Source organism: Meles meles, chromosome 13 (assembly GCF_922984935.1).
Source record: "Meles meles chromosome 13, mMelMel3.1 paternal haplotype, whole genome shotgun sequence".
In the NCBI taxonomy this organism is placed as follows: domain Eukaryota; kingdom Metazoa; phylum Chordata; class Mammalia; order Carnivora; family Mustelidae; genus Meles; species Meles meles.
The window spans coordinates 83,015,134-83,037,619 of record NC_060078.1 but is presented as its reverse complement, the minus strand read 5'-3'; the positions used below and the strand labels follow the sequence as shown (position 1 = coordinate 83,037,619).

Sequence of the window (22,486 nt, the reverse complement as noted above, 5' to 3'; positions counted from 1 at the left end):
CAGTGGGAGCTTAACCAAGATTAACTAGTCTATTAGCTTCTTGTTTCGCTCTGAGGTCACTTTGTGCTGTTGGGCGCTCTGCAGCAAAAGTGGGGTCTCCAGAGAAGTCCTGTAGAAGGAAGGCGGCCTTGCCAGCCCTCAAGGCTGACAGTGTGAGACAGTTCTGCGCTGCTGTGACACCAGGGAAATGAGCAGGAGAGGAAAGTACAAGCACACAGCCAGCAAGGAATGTACGACACTCCTCCTAGAACTTCCTGAACAAACTAAATCAACACTCACTGGGGTGTTTTAAAATCTGATGGAAACCTTACCCAAAGAATATTTTCTCAAAAACTCACAAGACCCTGAAAGTCATCGTGGGCACTAGAGTTGCCAAGTCTTGGAGGGTTTTAGTTTCAAAGACGGTTTCGATTTTAAGAAAAATCCTCTGCTGTGATCAGACAAACCCAGGGTCCCGGTGGCTGCTCACTGGACCCTCTATGCCCCCTCCCTGCTGCTGGGAGGACTCACCCATCAGAGCCTGGCCTGGAAGGGGTGCTGTCCGACGACAGGGAAGACACGGAGGCCACCGACAGAGGCCGGGATGAAGAAGGCATCGTGAAGGATCGGACCATGGACCGGGGACGGCTGCCTCTTCTGTCATCCAGACTTGAGGGCTGACAGTGAGTGAGAGAGAGAGAGAGAGAGAGAGAGAGGCTTGTTGGATGCTCTTTGCCAAAAGACTTCTGGCCCCTGTGGTCAGACCCTTGGGACCAAGTGGTCTTAGCAACCCAGCTTCTAGACCAAAACTGTCCACGCCTGGATGAGCAGTGCATACTCTCGTTCAGAGTGAAAGATGAAAATGACGATTATTTCAGGGTTTCTGAAATCTTACCTGATATTGTGAAAAATATAGTAACTTCCCTGTTTTTCTAAAATTTTAAATGCACTTTTTTTTACCAACACCACAATCCATCAACCCGTCCAAGAGCCACCGCAGAACATGCTGAATCTGGATCAAAGAACTCTGCGGAGTAGCGTCTAGATTAAAGAGACTGCTAGGACCCTTAGATGAACTCTACGCCGCTCTGCAGGATGACAAACCACAGAGATCCCCGAGTCATGCGTCTGACTCAATGTCTCTAGGACAAAGGAGGACACTCCCGCCGCCTATTTAAAGGCAGATTTGCTCCCCTGCCAGTACAGCGGGGCCGCGGAAGCCAGGCTGGACCCACTCGCGCTTCTCCTCCCAGCCCCGCCATGAACTAGAGATGCGTTCTGGAGAAAAATGGCCTCTGGATGGAATTTTCTGTCCTCTCTTTGAAATAGGATTTCTATCACCCAAACACGACCCACTGCACTATAGCTCATGTCACTAATTACCTAGAAAATGCTAGCGTCCCTGTGCCCCAAGGCCGGCTGCTGCAGAGGCTCGTTCCTTTGACCGAAGGATGGAGGGCACGTCCTCTCTCTGCGGCTTTGACCTCTCCACTGCCCTGCCCCACAGCTCCGAAGCCAGTACCTCGGGCCATCAGCGGTAGAAGATGGGCGTAGGACCGCGGCTGGTGATACACTGAACACAACTTCTGCATCTGAAAAGTGGGCCCGTTTCTTCAAGAGGTGTTTCACACGTGAACTACAACTTGATCTGTGGGCTCTCTTGTTAGGATGGAAGGGTCACCACCACAAAAGAACAGTTTAAAGCCGGAGCTGGTAAACTCGTTCTCTGAATGGCCAGACAGATTTCAGGCTCTCCCACCCCTGCCCCGCTCATCCATCAGAGCACGAAAGCAGCCAGAGACGACGCAGAGATGAGAGAGCAGGGCAGTGTTCTACTAAAACCCGAGCTACAAAAAGGGCAACGGGCCCCGGTTTGCCAACTGCCAGTTCAGAGCCACGTGTCGCTGGAGTCTGCCCGCACAGAGGGCAGGTCCGGGGTTTGGCACCAGGACGGCGCCATCACACACCTTCAAGGAGACGCCCATCGTCACTAACTGGCCTTTGTGAGGAAACCAAAAAGGAAACTAAGTACGAATTAGTCCAAAGCGGGGACATGTTTCTTGCACAGAATCTAGCAACTCAAAGTCTACACGATGCTCTTCTCAGGCTGAGACACATGATGAACCATGGAGAAGGCCTGGTTCTCTGCCACGTGGCTCCCCACCACCACCCCCGCACCGCGGGACAGTCCGTGTCCCACCGTTCCCAACACGGTCAGGACAGAGGCCTGCCTGCTGCTCGAGGCCCGCCTGACCGCCTCATCCCCCGGGGCCCCGCCCGGCCACCGCTCTTCTCTGCATCTCTGTGCGATTTGACCCTCTTCGTGGTTGGACTGAGACCCGCGGGCAGCCTCTGCCTCGAGAAGCCCACACTATCCCCTACGATCTCCTCCACAGCAGCAGCATCTCAGGGCAGCTCACGGGGACGGGGCGGAATCCGAGCAGCTGCCTGCCAACCCTGGGGGGCCACCTTCCCACCTCTCCCCTGCAACAGCCTCAGGTTTCATTTCCACGGAGCCCTTCTGGACCGGAGGTGGGGGGGGGGGGGCGCGGGCGGCAGGCAGGGAGTAAAAGGGCAGAAAATCAGCAGGGTGAGGCTCAGGTGATTTCTGCAGCCGGAGGATGCTGCCTCCATAGTCCGTCATCCACCGGGCACAGGGAGACTTGCATTCAAGGAAACACAGCTGAGCGTACAGAGAAGAAACATAACCTGTCCGCCATCCGGGTGCCGTGAGCCCTGCTCCTGGCCTGATGGTTTCTGTCTTTCTGGTGAAATGACGCTCCCAGCTATGTTAGGTGCGTAGGGCGGAGGAGGGAGCCAGCCATGGACCAGGAGGGGGCGGTGGATGGCTGATGGGGGCGATGGTGGTAAGAACCACCTCAGTCCAGGATGACCCTTGAACATCCTCCCTCTGACCACAAAGGGCTGGTGATGTCTCTGGAGAAGCAAACTGCATTTTGGCGCATCTACCAGTAGGACTGGAAAGAACAAAGAGGGGGGGGGGGGCAGGAGCAGGGCTCTGGCCAAGAAGGGACAGAAGCCACTGTTGGGTCCCACACTTACAGGGCGCCCACTGGGTCATTTGTCTCATAATTCCTTCTTGACTGAGCAGAGCCTCTAAAAATTGAAGAACTGGGACTTTTTTTCCCCTTTCTGAAGCAATCTGAGTTTCTCCCAGCCCTGACAGGTAGAGCCCCAACGTCAGGAGACATGAGTGATCTGGTGTCCCCGTGTCCTGGCACCAGGTCCGGCAGGGGTTGGGGTGGGGCAGTGACAACTAGGCTGGAATTGTACTCTGGGACCGACGATGTGACCTGGCATCACACATGGAAGGAACCCTCTGAGCCTCGGCTTTCTCCAGAGTGCCCAGGGATTAATCATGCCACCTCAAGAGGTCGGTGTGAGGACAAGATGGGAGGAGGCAGCTGGAGCCCCGGGGCCTTGGCACACTTTGCCGGTAGCTTGTCCTTACTCTTGTCATTACTACGATCTGAAGCAAACACTCATTCTGCTTTTTACCAGAAGCGAGCCCCACCCTGCCCAAAAGGCTCTGACGGGTTTTGTGTCCTTGTCTTCCAACTGAGCCCAAATGCCCCCGCCTTGACCCCCACGCCTGCCTACTGCCCAGAGATCGGGGGGAGGGGGGTGGGGGGGGTGGGCAGGGCTGAAATTCATTGAGGCGACCAGTGTTTTATGGGGTAGGGTGAGAAGCAGGCATGTTGCTTTTCTGAAAGACACAGGCGCTGGTGCTGAATGCAGCAGGTGCTCATGGCCTTTTCCTCGGGGACCTCGGGGTCTGCACTCCTCACTCCCTATGCATCTGGAGAAGCTGGGCTGTGAGCTTCTGTCCAGGGAGCCGTGGCCCCCCTAGAGCCCCAGCACAGGCAAGGTGAAGGCCAGCGGGGAGGGAGCTGGGGTCTGGTGGATCCAGCTAAGGATTAAGAAGTCAGAGGGTTTCCGAGTCTTCTGTTTCTATCTATGGCTTTGGCTGGATCAGAAAAATTGACAAAATGGTTTATGTCTTTTCTATGGGTTTTTTATTTTTAAATCCATTTTTTTTTTTTTAAACAGGATGGTACTATATTGCTTTTCCAAGTATTCTGAGATGCTTGCAAGTTTTCGGAGTAGATAAGACAGGAAAGGCTCATACCAGACTGCTTTTTATTTGCCGCATTTCTCAGAACCTGACAAGGGCATCTGTCTGTCTCTGTCTGCTCAAGGGACGCGGGCTCCCAGGACAAAGACCCAGGAAGGTAGCGCCAACAAAGAAAGCATCTAAGGGGAGGAAATACACCCTTAATTCCACTCCTCAATCCCAGTAAGCCTGACCAGCCCCTAGCTGGGCAGGGGTGAGGGGCTGCGCTGGCTGCCCCCATGGAGAGGCAGGCAGTTTGGCGGACATGACCGTGTCCCACGATGTGGCGGACACTGCTCACCTCCGGCCAAAGATGGCTGCATAGGAACAGGGGAAACCTGTCCACGAGGAGGGGGATACCCTCAAAGCCCTGCCTCCTGGCCTGACCTTCCGTCTCCCCTGGGCCCAGCAGCAAGCCCGCACAGACTAACGCATCCTGGCAGAGAACAGAACAGGAAGGACATGTGGTAAGCCAGACAGGTGTCTGTCATTTTGAAATATAAATTACGTGAGCGGTAAAAGGGGAAGACTTTCACTTAGGAGGCAAACTCTGAGATTTCACAAGTGTTTGTTTCTTAGAAGACTTAAGGGCGGTATTAGACTTGGGAAGAGATGCAGGACGAGGAGCTCCGAAATTCTGGCCCCTCGACTCCAACCACGATGAGTTGTAAGCGCCGAGGCCATAAAGCCCTCCTTAAGCATTCTGGCCGGCACGAGGACACCCCAGTTCCCAAGCCTGTTCCCCAGGCGCAGCTCCTGCTGGGCTGGCTGCCTTGGGTCCCCATGCACTGAGTTTTCAGACCAGAGCCCGGAGGTTGCACTCTCTTGGCTTTGCCAGGTCCACACTCTGCTGGGGACACGCCGGCGCGTGGGAGCCCGGCCGCAGCGGGCGAGGGCAGGTAGGCTGGGCCAGCATGGAGTGGACTCAGAGCCCCGTAGCCCCGCTCTGGGGGCCTCTCAGCCTCTTACCAGCCTCTGACCACATGAGCAAGAGAAAGAAAAACTCTGCCATGTCACCTGAGTGGTGGCTAGAAGAGAGACTCGGAGGCAGACCGGCAGGCTTCAAACTCCATCGGTGGCCGCAGTGGCCACTGCTACTGTGTGACCTCATGTCCCCTTCTCCCCATCTGTCAAATGACAATGACCACGGGGCCACGTTCGTAGTGTTAAGTGGATGAAGCCAGTTCGTATTTGTGAAGCACTTGGAAAGGCCCCTGGCATACGGTGAGCTCTGAACGAGTGTTTGCTGAGTGAGCCACGTGTGTGGAAAAAAGAAGTGAGTTCAACAGGAAGAGCACCAGAGAGCTGCAGAGAACAGCCAGCAGATGGAACTGGGCCGAGAAAGAACCCAAAGTGGTGCCCTACATTGGACACCCGGTCCTTTAGGAAGGAGAGAAGAGTGCCGTGCGATGTGAGAGGCAGAGTGCCTTCGACAGCACGCCTTTCACTGGCAGGAGGTGGAGACCGTGTGTGCCCTCACCCCCTTCATGCCAAGGGCTGGGATTCTAGATCGGAAGCCTTGCTGCCTCTTTGTGTCACCCTGTTGCTTCCCTCCGAAAATCACGGAAAGCAGGCCTTGCGTCATGCTGTGCCGGACATCTCCAGAGTCCAGGGATGGCCAAAGTTAGGACCCACCAAGGCTTCCAGAGATCACTGTGTGACGCTCTGGCTTCTGGTGCTTGGCCTCGCCCCCACGTGGCTTTGACCCGTGGCTTACAACAGCATCTCAAGCCTGCCGCAGGGCTCTCACTGCCAGCCAGTCTGCATACTGCATATCATAAGCCACTCTGATCATGAGCTTGAACCCAGCCACAAAAGTGAAACCTCTACAAACTCCTAGCATGAGCCCAGCTCTGCCCTTCATCCAGAGCAAAGCTTCCTGCCCCCACAGCGCCATTCCAGGCTCTTGGAGGCTGGGCACCTTTCCAGCTTCTCCTGTGAATTCTCTTCCATCCAAGGCTCGGCTATGTCTGCACGGCCTCTGGCCTGCCATTCGAATTCCAGTCTCCCAGCCTTTCTCCTCACCTCCTCCCCTGACTGTCTCCAGCTTACCTGTCTTGGCTCAGACCAGTAACCACTCCTTTAAGACCTAAGTCTTTGCTGACAATTTCAGACCTCAGTAACCCAAGCAACTCTCTCCAACGACTTTGACTTTGGACTGGACAGAGGCCCCAGCTCTGCCTCAGGACATCATGAGTACTGTTGTGTGTGTGTTACCTTCCCCTCTGTGTGTGGGGTATGGCTGTAGGAGCGGCCTCTGTGACGGGCCAAAGTTGAGGCCCATGGGCCTCCGGGCAGCTTTGCTATTGCCCCATCACACTGAGGATAGACTGTGTCCGAGGCAGGCGAGCAGGGCGCTTGGTGATCAAGCAAACTCATGAATGCTTACTCATCCTGACATTTCCAGTTCTTGAAAGGAGGTTGCTGGCTTACTGGCAGACAGACTTCCGAGAGGGCCGAGGTCCTTCAAATCCCACTTCCCCAGCAGGCATCACGTATACCTCTTACTCACCCTGCCTGTGAGCCCGACGCAGTTGGACAATGTGACGCAAAGACGCCCACCTGCCCTTCTGCAGGGCTACCCACTTACCATGGTCCGGACGCCATATTGCTTTTCCACTTTCTCCTTCAGCTGTTTGAAACAGGCTTCCATTCTCTCATGAAATGGCCTCAGTGCTTCAGTGACTTTGTCTCCATGAATCCTGATCCCTTCAGCCAAAAACGGAATCTGAAAAACATAGCAGTCAACACTCCTTATTTCCTGGTTAATGGCCTAGAGAGAGGCGTGCACACCAGGCAGAAAGCGGCGCTGTGTGCAAAATGCAACTGTTTTGTTTCCAAATCAAACCGTGAATCAAAGTCATCAGCAGGCACATTACCCCCAAAGACCAAAATGCTCAAATTAAAATCCTTTGTGTTTTAAATTGGACATGTTCGGTGCAGTGCTTGGCACACGATGGCCACTCGGTGACTTTGCTTGACTCCCATTGGCCGACCAACCCCAGAATAAACTCATCTGTGCCTTCCACGTGAATCTGGAAAGAACTGCAGCTTGAATCTGTTTAGCTGTAACTTGGTCTATTAGCAAAGGGTCATGTCACAGCACAAAGACTTTTTTAGTTCAGAATATTGCCTTTGTAGGCAATTGAGAACCCTATTCTAAAACTTAAAAAAAAAATCTAATTATATGTGATCTATAGTCCTGAAGGAGCTTCTTATTTGGAAAGGAAAACCAAATCTATTCTTCCTTAAAACTAAAAATAATCGCTTCCCTGCCAACACTGCTGTCAGAAATATCCGTGCCAACACTTCACTCCCCAGCGCGGAGACGTAGCTGACCTTTAAAAGCGTCGCAGGGAGACATTTTCATTCCCCAGCCCCGGAGGCCCTCTAGAATCACTGCTGTTGGGGGGTGGGGAGGGCTCTCAGGAGGGCTTCTCTCCCCAGGCTCTGCTTTCCCCCAATGCACGGACCAGGAGTTAGACATTCCTCAATGCAATCAAGCTAAGAGGCTTCCTCTTAATAATTTATAATTAAATCAAAATCCTGATTAAAAACAGATTTCCCTAATATGACAGAACACCAACCTAAATGAGCAGATTTATTAGGAAGCAGGATAATAAGTACACAATTGAATTTCATGTGAACAAATTTGAGAACTCTTATCAAGATGAATCAACGCACAAAATGTATTTGGTTGCCATTTGGAGCACGCGCTGTTGCCTGCTGTGGTCTCCAGGGAAAGGCAGACGTAGTCAGGGCTCCCATGTCACAGCCCGCCCTGCAGCCCACCCAGCCTGCCCTCGGGCTGCACGGGCACAACGCTTGTTTCGCTGACAGTTGGGCCTCCCCCCCAGGGTTTGGGCCAGGTGTCTCCTTCTGGCCGGTGACCACCAAGAGGACGGTGGGCGTACAGGTGGGCTTGCACGATGGAGAAGACGTTTCAACATTCCACATGAATTACTCCTACAGATGGCAGCTTCCCCGGAGCTAGCCGCAGCGTGGTCAGGTTCCACGCTAGAAAATGCTCACAGTAATCCTTGTGCTTCCCAAGTTCCGCCTCGGGACACGGCACAGGCAGGCTGGAGACGACTTCTGGTAGGATGGTAGCCGTGCTAGATCTGTCTGGGTGCGGAGTCGAGGATGAGGGTGCCGTCTCCAGGTTACATCCCAGCCACCTGAGTTCCTACAAGCATTTTTGTGTAGAATCGACCATTTTCAAATACACAAAATGCAGTCTAAATGTCTCGGCATTTTTTTGTTGTTGTTTTTCTTGTTGGTTTGATTAAAAGCCTTAATGGGCCAGATTTTTTGGCCTCAAAGAAGCCACCTGCTGGACTAAAGTGAAGACCATTTGGTTTAGGTCCCTGGGGCTGCATGAGCTGCACTTTGGCAGGTGACATCTAGAGGGTGCAAGAACCGACCACTTCAACACGTCCCTGACCCTGTCAGACACAACCTTCTCCTGGGATGGGATTTGGCCTCTGTTCTGTGTCCGACTGGGGCTAAGCCCCAGCTCTGCATTAAAAAAATGCTCTATGCAAACACTGTAACATACTGGGTGCTTAACATACGAACTCAGGGCATGGAATGAGGCCTGAAGAGATCTCTGGGGACCCTGTAATTCAGTGGGTTCCAACCTGGATGAGCATCAGCATCTCCCAGGCTGGTTCCCGAACCCCATCTCTGGAGTCCTGATTTGCTCTGGAGTAGATCCCAGGAATCTGCATTTCTTAAAAGTCTCCCAGGGCCCAGAGCAGGGAGAGGAGAGAGGATATCCCCAAAGTTACACCTTGGGTTGTTCAAAATGGGCACACAGCCAGCTCTCCCAAGACGCCTTCTGAACAGCGGTGCTGCATGTGAAGTTGGCCCTGTGTGTCCCCTGCACTAACTCTCAGCCCACCAGCGCACAGAATCAGGGAGCACAGCTCAATGCTCCAGGAGCACCGCCCCTACAGGGCAACGGCTGAGCCCCTTATCAGTTGGAGAAGCGGAGTGAGTCCCGTCTTGTGTCTTTGTCATTTCGAAAGAGATGTAGGTGCCCAACACAGCGGTGGTGTATGGGTCTGTATGGACTCATCTTTGGGCCTTGGCAGGGATGCTCAGTAAAACAGCTGCATCTGGGGAAGGGCAGAGCTGTGCCTTTGAGGAAGGGGCTGGAGCCCACTCTGACCTGGTGTCAGCTGTAAACTTAGAGGAAGGCCCCATGTGCCTGCAGCCACTGGCTCCCAGCTGGGAGAAGCAGGTCAGCATCGTCCCGGTTTGGGGATGGCAAGAGCAGAGCCAAGAGCTGCCTGGAATTTAACAACCTGCCTTCACGACCAATTTCAGCACTGAGATGTGCTCATTGCTTATCAGTGATGGAAACTCTGCCAATGAGCCTTTGGGATTCCCCAGAGAAAGCCTCACTCTGCCCTGATGGAGCTTCCAGAAAAAAACCAAACCAAACTAACTCACAAACGAAAACATTAACACAGCATCCTCATAACCTCAAACTTCTTATTTTTAATGACCGCACGACTCAATCAGTGATACTAAAATATGGGTTTCCAAACATTTGCAAATGAAAGCGAAATCACAGGTAATGTTTTGAATATGCATTTTCCATCACTCTTTGATTTAATGAAGTTGCTAGAAGACGGATTCTTTTTTTTTTTTTTTTGGCTTTCCTGTGAGCTGCTTTAAAATTCATCCTTTAATATAGTTATTAGGGGTGATGACATAGTGCTGACATAAAGTTCTCTCTGGGGAACAAATTATTTTCCTCTGTAGGACTTGAAACTCTTAAAATCCAATTTGCTGTAAAAGCTTACAAGAAAAAAAAAATCAATACAACTTTTGCAGACCAAACTAGTTTTTGTGTGGCAATGATGTTATAGCCTTCAATGCAGTTTGAATTTTGTACCCTTTTGTTTCTACATCTAAAATGGAATCACTCAGACTTTTAAACTCTCTTTTTGGAAACAGAGGGAAACCGTCCACATGAGGCTTATATTCCACACAGAGAACGGTCCTTGGCCAGTCAGGTCGCTGGAGCCAACCCTCCGGGTTCCTTATCACAGGGTAATTCTACTGCAAACAAATGTCTAGAGATTTGTGGCCAAGTCACACCCATGAGGACAGCCATTGTGAAAAACAAAAGGAAAAGAAACTAGAAACTGACAAGTGTTGACGACAGAGGGGGAGGAATGTGGCTCCTCAAAAGATTGAAAAGTGGAATCATGGTTTGATCCAGAAATGCCACTTCTGGGAATACACCCCAAAGAGCAGAAAGCGGAAAATGAACGGACACGTGTGTGGCCATGTTCACAGCCGAACAGCGGAAGGAGCCCAAGTGTCCACAGGCGGATGAATGGACGAACCGAATGTGGCCCGTCCACGCAAGGGAGTGTTATTCAGCCCCACAAGGAAGGAGATTGTGACTCGGGCTACAACACAGATGAGTCCGCAAACGTGAAGCACCTGGAACCATCAAGTTCATGGAGACACACAGTGGAAGAGTGGTTTGCAGGGGCGGAAAATGGAGAGTTAGTGCAGAGATTTTTGGCGAGGTGGGAAAGTTCGGGAGACGGACGCAGGGGATGGCCGCACAACAGTGTGAATGTGCTTAATGTCCCCGGACTGTACTGCGAATTGGTATAGGTGTTACCTTGCATGTTCTACTTATTACCGTGATGTCCTTCTAACAGCAGGTCTCTCTAAGGTGAGACTCAGCGGCCTCAGAAGCACAGAAGCACCATTATGTGCAGAACTACTGCTGGGAAAACACAACGTGGACGCCCCCAGCCCTGGCCAGCACCGGGGAGAACGTGAGCGGCGGGCGCTCTGCATTGGCCTGCTGGCCCCTCCCACACGGGCAGCACCGGCCCGAGTGCCCTTCACGGGACAGGCGGGAGCCAAGCTCTCGAACACATCACAGCTCTCACCTTCCCTCTGAAGTTCTGTCCATACCAGACAGAGATCTTCCCGCAGAGACAGACCAGGCTCACTGGTAAGTGAGGACACTCTGTGTGTTCAACCTCATGACCGCAGCCGAGGAGCCTAGTTAATACAGCAGTGGGGGGGTGGGTTTATCTGGGGACACATGGGGCTCTGTGCCCTGTGGCGCATGTCCCAGGCCTCTGTGCTGGCTGGCGTGTGTGCTGAGGTGGCCCAGGAGGATGTGGGCCTGGCCTCCCTGCTCCAGCCCCGCAGGGTGGCCATCCCACACTTACCTGCCAGGCGATGAGGTCCTTGAGCTTCTCGATCTTCTCATGGGCCTCTGGGTGCTCCTGCAGGTACCGCTCTGTAAAGAAGGCCTGGTGGAGACAGGAAGGGCCACTCGGTACACTGCTTCCCGGCCCCAATTCTGCACCCTGGCTGTGCACCAGATCCGGGGAGAGAGCCAGGCCCTCCCTGTGTGTGTAAAGCAGACGCACCCCCAGGGATGGACCCTCCCCAGCACTCCGGGCTAAAGGTCTGGTTGGGTCAAACACAACAGATGTTGAATGGGCAGCCAGGAGGGGCATTTTGGGTGGCAGCGCCCCAGCGCCCTGACTCCCATCCTGCTCCCCGCCCTGGGCCGGTCCTCCACCTCCGGGCTGCTTACGACCAAGAGCCATCTCTAGGTCCAGGGCAATGGCTCCTCGCGGCCTGCTCTCTGCCCCAGTTCTTACTCTGTCTGGACAAGGGCTCAGCAAACTTTTCTGAGAAGGGCCTCAATGCCGCCCTTTTCCATTAGGAAAACAGCCACGGACACTAAGTAGTGAATGGCCGCGGCCGAGTCCAAACTTGATGTCAAACACAGAGAGCAGACCGTAGTGCAGACCGCTGGTCTAGACCACACCCCACGTCCTTTGACTTCTGCCCATTCCCACTGAGAGGCTTTCCAGGGAGCCCGGCCGGCCTTCTGCCATGTACCCGCGGTGCCTACCTATCCCACACGTTCTAAGCCTTTGCCTCTCACTAAAACCCTGTCTCTTGGCCTTTCATGATCCTAGGACTCTCGAGAGCCACCAGAGGGCAGCCCCGCAGAGCTCCGTCAGCCCAGCCTGGGGGGACAACGCCCAGGGGAGCCATGCCTGGGGTCAGGCCTTGACCTTCTGCAGCTGGCAGGGGCCACCTCTAGGAGGTCCCCAGCCTTGGCTCAGTCACGACTAGAACGGCCAGAGAGACCAGCGCGCTTTCTGGGCTGGGAGGTATGTTTCTGAAGACATCTGTCCCAGGACAGGGTTGGACCGTAGGCGCGTCACATGCCTTCTCATAATTCGCGAAGCCTCCCATGACGGCGGGGTCCACGATGCCGTTGAGGAGCATGGAGAGGGGGTTGATGGGGAGGCTGGGGTCGTCAAGGTGCTGCTGCACCATGCTGTTCATCTTGTCGTTGGTCAGCTGCATGGTCTCGATGGCGTTCTCCAGGGGGCTGATCTCCACCTGCCGGGAAGGAAGAAGATGGGACCCCAGGCCGGCTGCTGCGTCCACCTCGCCAGGGCCTCCTGCTGCGTCTCTGGCCCGTGGGGTCCTGCCAGAGGACGAGCACTCCCAAGGAGGGCCCGGCTTCCTATTCCTCCATCGCACCTTTCTTCCCGGGGGGGCGGTTTCGGGGGTGTCTGTTATCACCCAACAAGAGCAGCTGGGTATCTCCGCATCACTGTGCGTTTCCAGTAGGCGTGGCCCTTGCACGCAAATTCCAAAGCGATAATACAATGCGTGCTTGCTCTGGGGGAGGGTGTGTGTGTGCACGAGTGTGTGTGTGTGTCTGTGTGCTGTGTGCCTATACACGCGTGCACATGTGTAAGTATGTGTGTATACACATGTGGTCTGCTCCTTTTAATATGGGTAAGATTTTGGGCAACTGGGTGGCTCAGCCAGTGAACCGTCTGCCTTCGGCTCGGGTCAGGATCCCAGGGTGCTGGGATCGAGTCCCGCGTCAGTCTCCCTGCTCAGTGGGGAGCCTGCTTCTCCCTCCCCCTCTGCCATTCCCCTCACCTCCACTCTGCTTGTGTTTGCTAGCTCTGTCAAATAAATAAACTCTTAAAAAAAAGGGAGGGGGGTAAGATTTTAAGGAATTCTGAGCACTCTATCACTGTCCCTGAGGCAGGAGGCCTCGGCACTTTGTAAGCCCCCAGTACTTGTTTGGTCAGGGAAGGCGGGAGGACCCTGCCCTGATCTCCAGAGTAGACCATGTACTCTCTTAGGAAGGAAGAGCTCTGCTGCCCCAAGGGAAGCACGTCGCCACTTCCAATGGTACCTCACAGGCCTCATCGGAACACCTGCCACCGGTCAGCGGGACACTCCGAGCGGGAGGCAGGGGACCGCTGCCCACCCTACAACTGCCCTCCTCTGTCTGGGGGCCCAACAGCTCCCTGCAAGGTCCAGCAGAGCATGCCTCTCTGGCTCAGCCCTAATGTGCCACGAAAACATGGCTGGGGTTAAAACACCAGCAGCCCCAGCCCCCCAGGCCTCCTCTAAGAGATGCTCAGCAGGCCACAGAGCCACATCCAGGGGCCACCTCAACACAGGAGCATTTCGGTCCTCCTGAAGTAGGTAGGAGGTATCCCTCCCTGTGCCTGGCTACCCAGGGTGTCTGTAGCAAGGTTCAAAGAGAGCAGGGGGAACAGGGACCCGAGAACAGACAGCTCTGCTCACGGCAGGTCCCACACTTGGGAGTCACGGTGGAGGAAAACACCCACTGCGCTCGTCCCGTGCGGCCTGGGAGCTGAGGGACAGGCCGCCCCATACAGGAAGGTGGCTCCCGTATAGAAACGTGGTCGGCCCCGCGTTCTCACGGCATGTAGTCCAAGCAGGACTTCGGCTCCCACGAGGACCCAGGCGGGCTTAGAGCCTAGAACGCAGCATCCCAGGCACACGCATTCGCCAATCGCACGCCCCAGGGCAGGACTCCATTCTGACTGACCGCTGACTCCCTGACGCTGACCCCACTTGCCTCAAGCAAGAATAGTTTCCTCTATTCATTCAGCAGGAGGGCTGGCTGCCACCCCCGGACATCCCCAGCGGACTGTCCCGGGGGGCATGCACCAGGCAAGGGCGGGCGGGAGGGGCGTCGAGAGCAGCTCTTCATTATGCGCTCTGGGATTACTCGGCTTCCGGTCTCTTAGTTGTTAAAAGTGGCAAACAGCGCCCGTGGCAGAACCACATCTTCACAGAAAGTCAGGACTCACCCCTCTCCACCTTGAGCTCTTAAGCTCCTTCCTCTCGAAATCTGGCTGCTCACAAAATCCCGGATTACTGAGGGCTTTGGGCAGAGGCTCATTAGGAAGCTTAGTGCCTGTTTATGCCAAGTGTCCCTACTCCGCCCTCTCCCGGGCTGCACCAGCAGCTCGAAATGGTGCCAGCAAAAACTTGCCGCCTGCCACACACCTTCTGAGGCCTCCAGGCATCGGGCCTGCCTGGGTGCTGGGGGCACAGAGTGGGCACTCCCAGAGCACAAAATGCAAGTGCCCAGGGCAGGGACAGGTAGATAGACTCAGGGCTTCAGAGAAGCAGGAGGGGGCACCTGGGATGGGGGGGGGGCGGATGTGGCCCTGAGCTCAGATGGGCATGGATGACAGAAAAAGAGAGGAAACAGGGCTGGGAAGAGAGGTTCCAGCCAGGTTGAACTGAACGGGGAGTTTTGAGGAGACTCACTGTAAACTACAGGGGGGGCACCAGCCCTCTGGATAAGACCCCACTGGCTGAACACAAAAGGCACTGAGACACGTGAATTAAAATACATATTTCAATCAGATCTCTTTATCCCACGCTGATACTTCTGTGTATTCAGTAAGAATCTGCCGCCTGACTCCGGTTCACCGAGATGGAACTGTCCCAGGGCTCACCACTGAGGCAAAGCAAAGTTTAGCTAATGAGATGCGAGTCATTATTTCTTTAAAAAAGTGCCAGTGAGGGGTATATTCTCAAGCTATTTTTACTTGAAATAAGCAATTGCTATTAATCAAGTCGTTTGTCATGTAAATGGCAATAAAACCATCAGGAAGAAAGATCTTAAAAAGTGTATGTAAATTGGAACTTGTCTTAAACTTTTCATTTAGTTAACAGAAAGAGCTGTCAAAACAGCACAGCAATGACTAGATTTAAATATTTTGTAAGAAGAAAGAAAATCTTAATGCTGGCTTTCTCATCAGCTAGCACCGGTCGTGATTACACAGCATTTCTATGACAATGTTCGTGGACCTGCACAGTCGATGGCCCAGGGGACACAGGGTGTTCCAGGGTGACGACGGGCTCAGCCTCGTCTGGCCTGGGGTCTCCATGTGCCCACCGCACCCTGTAACAGAGGGTAACGCACAATCCCTTCTGGGGGGGTATCCTTACCATGAAGACAGATTTGACCTCAAACCACCGTAAAATTCCAGGTAACTTGTACGCCGTGGTGTATATGGTTCTCTCGATCCACATGTTCTGCGAAGGAACACACACACGGTACTGGTCAGGAGAAGGACATCAGCAGGTGGACAGCGTCTGCCCTCATGGGGACTGACCACTCTCTGCGAGGCACGTCCTCGCGGGGGACGGGTCTCCCTGCAAGGAATCGCACGTGGCCCTTTTGCATGCCTTTTCGCCATGCTCTGCCTGTGAGTCAGACAGTCACACAAGACACAGCAATGTCCCCTGCTTTGGCTGGCCAGTGGTGCCAGCCTCCCTGGCATTTGGCAAGAAAACACAACAGGAGAGCCAGGGAGGATTCCGTACGTCAAAACAAGGGAAGTTCCCTCTGAGCAAGGGGATTTTTGAAGAGGCTCCCATGTTGGCCTGACTTTGGGGTCAACAGAAACCCACAGGTGGAAGGGCGCTAAGGAAAACCGGGTTTCATGTAAGTGACGGCTCACGCCAGGTACAGAGCAGTCAGTATGCAGGCTTCAGTGTGCTTCCTGCACAACTGATCTCTACTCACATCAGAAAATAAAGATGTGGACAAATGACCCACCCCCTGGAGACGGTAACTTCAACCTTTCAGTATCTGTTGTTCAAGACTTCTCACTAAGCACGAGAAACCCACGTAGATGCATATTTTCAACAAGATACCATTTTATAATCCAGAGTCTTCACAGAACAGTACATGTGTGGCAGGAAACTGCTGCAAGCCACGAGCTTCACCCCCCTGTGCCTCTTCTAGGCTGCGCGAAACCCACGGTGAGCTAACCAGCAGGGACCTTTGGCCCACCTGGTCCTGCCCACGGTCTGCTTCTGGCCACCCTCTCCCTGTCCTGGGTCATAACTGGGCCATGCAGGTGCGTCGGGAGGGGTCCAGCCACAGTGGGCTGACGTCAGCCAGTCCAGGGGGCTGCACTGGATCTTAGAGAAGCATCGATCCCCCCACCTGTGAGGCTCCGGAGGGGAGCAGGAAGGGGACCCAGGAGAAGGCTCCCCCAGGCGCTCGCCCGAGGCAACAGCAGTGTGACATTTCAGAGCACCGGCAGGGTCTCCCCAGAGGCTGACAAAAGTCCGGCTGGGGCCCTGGGCTCCACCAAGGGCTTTCTGGACAACTGGCACGGGCTAACCCAGAGCCATCTCTCTGTCTCCCACCTCCTGGGCCGCTCTTGGGGTCCAGGGCTTCACCCCCTGCCGCGCAGCCACGCAGAGTGCTCAGCCTGGCAGGGGGCCTCCCCAGCGTCCTGCCCGCAGAGCCAGGCCTCCTGCAACAGGGCCGAGCCCGGCTTCCCATTGCTGCAAAAAGGCCCACGCTTATCTGGAAGATTTAGGCTTTGTCAGGCATGTGAAGGACTAAATCCCATGGCTTCGGAAAGCCTCATCCAAGTGCGAGGGCCTAACGGGGCCATTAGGGGATTTCAGGCCATTTGGAAGAAGCACGAGGCTTAGTGAAGCCCCAAATGTCAGGGGTCTTGGTTATTCTTGGCTCTCCTCCAATTGGCTGCATCCCTGTCGGCAATTTGCCTGACCTCCGTGCGTCTCTTTCTCTACGGTACGACAGTATACGCAGCCGCTAGATGCGAGACATGTGAGGGAAATTCAAGAACTGCCTGTAAGTCCCACAGACCAGAGATGCTACATAAACGGTTACGTTGTGGCCACCAGAGATCGCTCAGAAAGCCGCCCCTTGGGGCTGATGTCTTGTCTCCTCCCTATTAGAGACAACACCGCAGTGACCAGTTACCAAGTACGGGATCCTGGGACGCTGGCATTAACCAAGAAATAGGGTCTTTGTTTTGAGATCAGCAGTGTGGGAAGCGGGAATGACTAAGATTCTCAGAATACGAGCTCGTCGTAGACACCCAGGCCATGGCTCGGGCAGGAAGGGCCTGTGACTGGAGATTCTCAGGCCTCACCCTGAGGAGGGGAAGACTGCAGGAAATGCAGGGCTTTAGGGGGAGGCTGGATAGAAGCATCGTGGCTGGAAGTGCCCCAAACTTCACTCTAGGTCAGGTCACCTTTGACCTTCTGCACCCCCAGACACCTCCAAATGACAGGCAAGGGGATGCAGTCCCCAGCAGAGCAGCTGGTCCTCCTTGGAAGTCCCTGCAGCAAATGGGTCATGGAAATAAGGGTCCACCTAGGGATTCCCGAGGATGTTTGCAGGGCAGGAGGAGGGGGAAATGTTAACATGTTAGAGAACTGCACTTTATTGCAAAGAATATTCTTTGCAAATGGAAATCATTAAACCAAGTGTATGCATATTTTTTTTAAAAGCTGCAAAAATTTCTGTTACTATTTCTATGACTAGTGCAGGGGACGAGGTATGATGACCTTTTTGGTTGGTTGTCACAGCTGGGGAGGTAGAACCAGTTATCTAATGGGCAGAGGGTCAGGGAAGCTGCTCAATGTCCTCCGAGGCACAGGGTGGCTCCGTCACAGAGAATGACCAGGCCCATGACTCTGTGGCGCCCAGGAGCCCCTGGGCCTCGAGCCTCAGGAAAACTCAGGCGCTGAACAGGAGTGTCTGTCCGGGTCTCTGCTCCGCTCACCTCCACCTGCCTGCCATCAGCAGAAAGCCAGAGTGCTCAGGCCCCTTCGCCTATCAGTATTAGAGATACCAGCAGGGTGCTTGGGGGTCCAGGGCCCAGAGGGAGACAACTCCGAGAAGCCGAGGACGGAAGCGAGGATGCCAGGAGCATCAGAAGCAGACTCCCAGCACTCGTCCCCTTCTGTTAGCATCGCAAGGCCTTAACGACATTGTCCGTGAGATGTTCATCCTTTCGCTACAGTTGAAGGGCTTAGGATTTGGAATTTGGATTTCTGCATGCAAGGCACAAAGGCATCTAATACTGCCCTGTGGGGGCCTCTGAGGCCATTTTCCACAGGCAGGGGCGGTGGTGATGGAAGGAGCCCTTTGGGGGTTTTTTGGTTGTTTTCTTTACCGCGAATTCAGTGTCTGGGTTTTTCTCTCCCTTGCGTATCGGCCGAGAATATTCAAACCGCTGGACTTCATTCACCCTGTAAAAGCTGTATGGAGACAGATAAAGCATTAGACATTTAACCCCCAAAGCAGCCGATATGCTTTTAAGACGTGGGGTCTGGCCTCCTTACAGGTCCCTGCATCCCTGAGAGCATCCCCAACCTTGACCCCGAGCGATCGCTGTGGCTTTCTCTCCCTACCAGCCTCGGAAGAGAGATGTTGGCAGGTGGAAAAATTACCTTGAGTTTTTGCCTCTTCCTGTCCCTGCAAACCCTCAGGGGAGAAGAGATGCTGAGTAAGAGTGAGGCAGGCACACGGAGAAAAGGTGAAGCAAAGGAGAGCGGCAACGGGCCTGTGTCCCCCACTCTTGTGTTTCCTCCTTCAAAATCCTGATTTACTCTTAGTTTAATTGAGTGGTTCAACGATTAATTTATTGAAATAATTTAGTAATTTTTATTAATTTTTTTAAAAAATTATGTTTCTAATTTTTTTCACTGTAAAGAATCCAGTTTTACTTATAATACTTTTACTAAGAATTACTTTTCATTCTATAACACTTCCCATGGATTAGATGAGCTACTAATTGATACATCTTTTTTAATTTCCTTTTTATTTCTTTTCAGTGTACCAGAACTCATTATTTATGCACCACACCCAGTGCTCCATGCAATACGTGCCCGCCATAATACCCACCACCAGACTCACCCAACCTCCCTCACCCCTCCCCTCCAAAACCCTCAGATTGTTTTTCAGAGTCCACAGTCTCTCATGGCTTGTCTCCCCCTCCAATTTCCCCCAACTCCCTTCTCCTCTCCATCTCCCCATGTCCTCTGTGTTATTTCTTATGCTCCACAAACGTGTTTCTTATTTTTAAAAAGACCTTATATACCTTAGTTTCAGCTCTACCAAAAGTAGAGTCTGCACCCAAAAGGACAGCACGCATGACAAGTGTGTCCTTTCTTTCCCTGGGGAAGGGCTGGGTGGCACGCGTGTACCAGAGGCAGACGTCCCTCGTCAGCACTGGAACATTGGCCGCCTCCCCACGTCCCAGCGAACAACCGAGCATCAGCTACGACTCGCTATTGGCTTTAATGCCTCTCTCCGAAATACACTGTTGCGAAACTTGTGGAAGCCATCGTTCATCGATAAACAGATAAACATCGGTAAACAGAGTCCTGGCTGACCTGCTGTCATGGCTGATACAAGGTTAAAGGAGAGGGAATGTGGAGGAAAAACACAGCCCCCCACACTTCAGCATATGGAATGAGCAGATTCTGAGCATTATCAGGCCACCAAAGAGGTTAATTTCTTAACCAGAGCATGGATTTCACAGAAAGAAAAGTCTGAACATCAACAGAACATCTCAAGCAGGGGGTCTCTACAGCACTGCTAGGTCCGGGGCAACTCAGCAGAGAGGCATAAACCCTCAAATTCGGACAGCCGGCCAGTGAGTCTAACAATCTGCCCCATCATCCCACATGACATAATCGTGGGGCTGCAGGGATCTGGGGCTTCTCCACCCAGAAAAGAAAACGCCCCAATCCCTTGTCCTGCCTTACAGCACACAAACACTCTGGCCCTCCCCAGGCGTGTGGACTCGGAAGTGCTGGGTTGGGACTGGGCTGCTAAGCTCTGCAGGGACCACCGTCCCCCGCCCCGTCCCCCTGGCAGGGCATAAGGAGACCAGAGTTTCTCTTCTGTCCTCCCAAGTTTTCCTCGTCTCAGGAAAGGAGTAGCTCTTGTACCCTCCGGCAACAAGGGTACCCTCACTGTTTGGATGCTAGAAAGAATTTGCTTCCCTTGCTCTTCTAAGTCAATAGAAAGAGCATCTGGAAAGCAAGTCAAAGGCTACAATCCAGTGTCTCGAGGGGTGAAATTCTTAGCGCCCAGCCCTTCTCCCGCCTCCCGGTGGATGGGAGAAACGAGGTGCTTACCTTACAATCTGCTCCGACACAGGCCTGTGAAACTTCGGGGGCAGATCGAGTTTGGGCTTTACGGTGAAGCACTGGATATCTGAGGGCAAAGGGGTTAAGGACCAGCCGGAGGGGTGCACGTTGGCCGTGATGGGGCCCCCAGGCTCATCCAGCCACCCAGGCACACGGCATGGTGGCCGTGTCCCATTCCGCAGGCTTGTCGGAAAGGATACACTGGCCAGGAGAGTTTTTAATGTCGTCGCCTGGTGGAGATGTTGTCTTCATTTTCTCGGCGTTGGGGAACTGGGTTAATAGCCGAGCTTCGAAATCTTCCCTGCGTTCATACTCCTTCCCTCGGTAAATGAAAACTTTCCCCTGGAAACAATGACATTCATTAAATACCAGCGGGGGAAAGGCCAGGACCCACGCATGCGCCAACGCACGGTCTTCAAAATATGTTTTTTTTTTTCTTTTCTTTCTTTTTTTCTTAAAGATTTTATTTATTTATTTGACAGACAGAGATCACCAGTACACAGACAGGCAGGCAGAGAGAGAGAGAGAGGAGGAAGCAGGCTCCCCGCGGAGCAGACAGCCAGATGCGGGGCTCGATCCGAGGACCCTGGGATCATGACCTGAGCCGAAGGCAGAGGCTTTAACCCACTGAGCCACCCAGGCGCCCCTTGTTTTTCTTTTTTTAAGTCGCTGATTGAAGAACAGCTTGGAGGTGCACTAGTCTTATCAATCAGCAGCGCGGGGACCGCACAGGAGTCACCAGTGTTGAAGAAGCACCGAACGCAACTCGCCCGACGGCCGCGGATGCGCTTCCGTCCCACAGCGGCGCTGGGCTAGAACCACCGGGGGGCGGAGTGGGCCATCGGGGCCCGCCTTCTGGGGGGCGTGAGGCAGCTAGAAAGGGTCAAGGCACGCGGGCAAGTGGGTCTTTTCGGGGAGGCCCCAATGAGCTAGCTTTCGTCTCCTGAGAGGAAGTTAAGAGACCGTGAGTCTGAGGGGGGCCTCACCGCTCGGAGCCCGAGCACGACCCTCTGAGGCGTCTCAGGCAGGACGCAGCCAAGGGCAGAGCCGAAGCAGGGAATGGGGCGGAGACCAGAGGGGACAGGCGTGAGGACCGCGGCCTCTGGTGGTGAGAAACCGGAGGGGGATGGCAGCACCTCCCTCACCGCAGGGCCGCCTCGTGTGAAGAATCACCCCCTGCTGAGAGGCGGGCAGGGTCAGAGTTCTCCTTCTAACAGCCGGCTTTTGTCCCTCTCCCATGCCACTCTGTCACCGCCATGAACTCCGAGTTGGAGAGCCCAACTGGGGGTGGTTTTCGAGGGCGAGGCGACCCTGGGGTGGGTGTTAGGCAGGCGAGCGTTCTTCCTCACACAGGCTGCCCTGTAGAGGCCATTTCTGTGTGGGTGTGACACGGTCCCTCAGGAGACGGAGCTCTAGGGAGTTTTCTGCTTCTGAGATGTAGCAGGTCCCTGTACCTTCACAGAGCCAACGGTGTGCCCTGAGCTGTCAGCTGAGTCACGGAAAGGTGGCGAGGGGTCGTGTGACGTCGGCCGAGCCTACACCCCCTGTCTCCCGACACCCTGCCCGCCCCGCCTGTCCGGTCCTGAAGGAAAACGGTAAGAACGAAAAGATGCCACAGGACCCGAGAAATGGGAGGCTGGGCTGATGCTTTCCCTCACGGGACCTGTTGTTTCAATCAGGGGACCCTGAGCCGGAGACCCTAGGCTGGCTGGCTGGGAGTCCGGCGCGGCCTTGTCATCTGTCATGGCCCCGGCCAGACGCCAGAGAGGAGAGACAGCCAGCCAGACAGGACAGCATTCTGCTGGATGTTCTTTCCCTCGTCTCCTGGAGAGTAAGTGTGAAGTCAAATTAGAGTCTGTCTAATTAATGAACTTTTAAAAGATAAAGAGAGATCCTATGGCACTCAGTTTATTTCCTTCCTTAGCCCTGACTTATCTGAGTCCCTATAAATCACTCCAGAAGGAACAGTTTAAGAATTGAATTTTTTTTTTTCACTTTGTGCTCAGGTATGTCTTAAAGTACCCATTATGGAAGAAAAATGTTCTTTCCCGAAAAAATAATGTCAAGCAGAAA

At 53.8% G+C, this 22,486-nt stretch overlaps 1 protein-coding gene across 3 annotated transcripts in view; it reads right to left on the bottom strand.

Moving 5' to 3' along the window:
• The window catches only part of DOCK1 (dedicator of cytokinesis 1), a 489,703-nt gene that overhangs the window by 11,251 nt on the left and 455,966 nt on the right, over positions 1 to 22,486 (bottom strand). For 2 of the 3 annotated variants that reach the window (XM_046026751.1, XM_046026752.1), the window contains exons 41-48: positions 20,614 to 20,755; positions 20,402 to 20,480; positions 18,430 to 18,514; positions 15,428 to 15,514; positions 12,350 to 12,526; positions 11,329 to 11,412; positions 6,705 to 6,842; positions 511 to 656 (exon numbers count right to left, since the gene is read on the bottom strand). In XM_046026751.1, coding sequence (XP_045882707.1) covers positions 511 to 656; positions 6,705 to 6,842; positions 11,329 to 11,412; positions 12,350 to 12,526; positions 15,428 to 15,514; positions 18,430 to 18,514; positions 20,402 to 20,480; positions 20,614 to 20,755 — 938 coding nt within the window. Of the gene's footprint in view, positions 1 to 510; positions 657 to 6,704; positions 6,843 to 11,328; positions 11,413 to 12,349; positions 12,527 to 15,427; positions 15,515 to 18,429; positions 18,515 to 20,401; positions 20,481 to 20,613; positions 20,756 to 22,486 lie in introns of those variants that run through there. The other variant, XR_006821218.1, reaches the window with a different exon arrangement.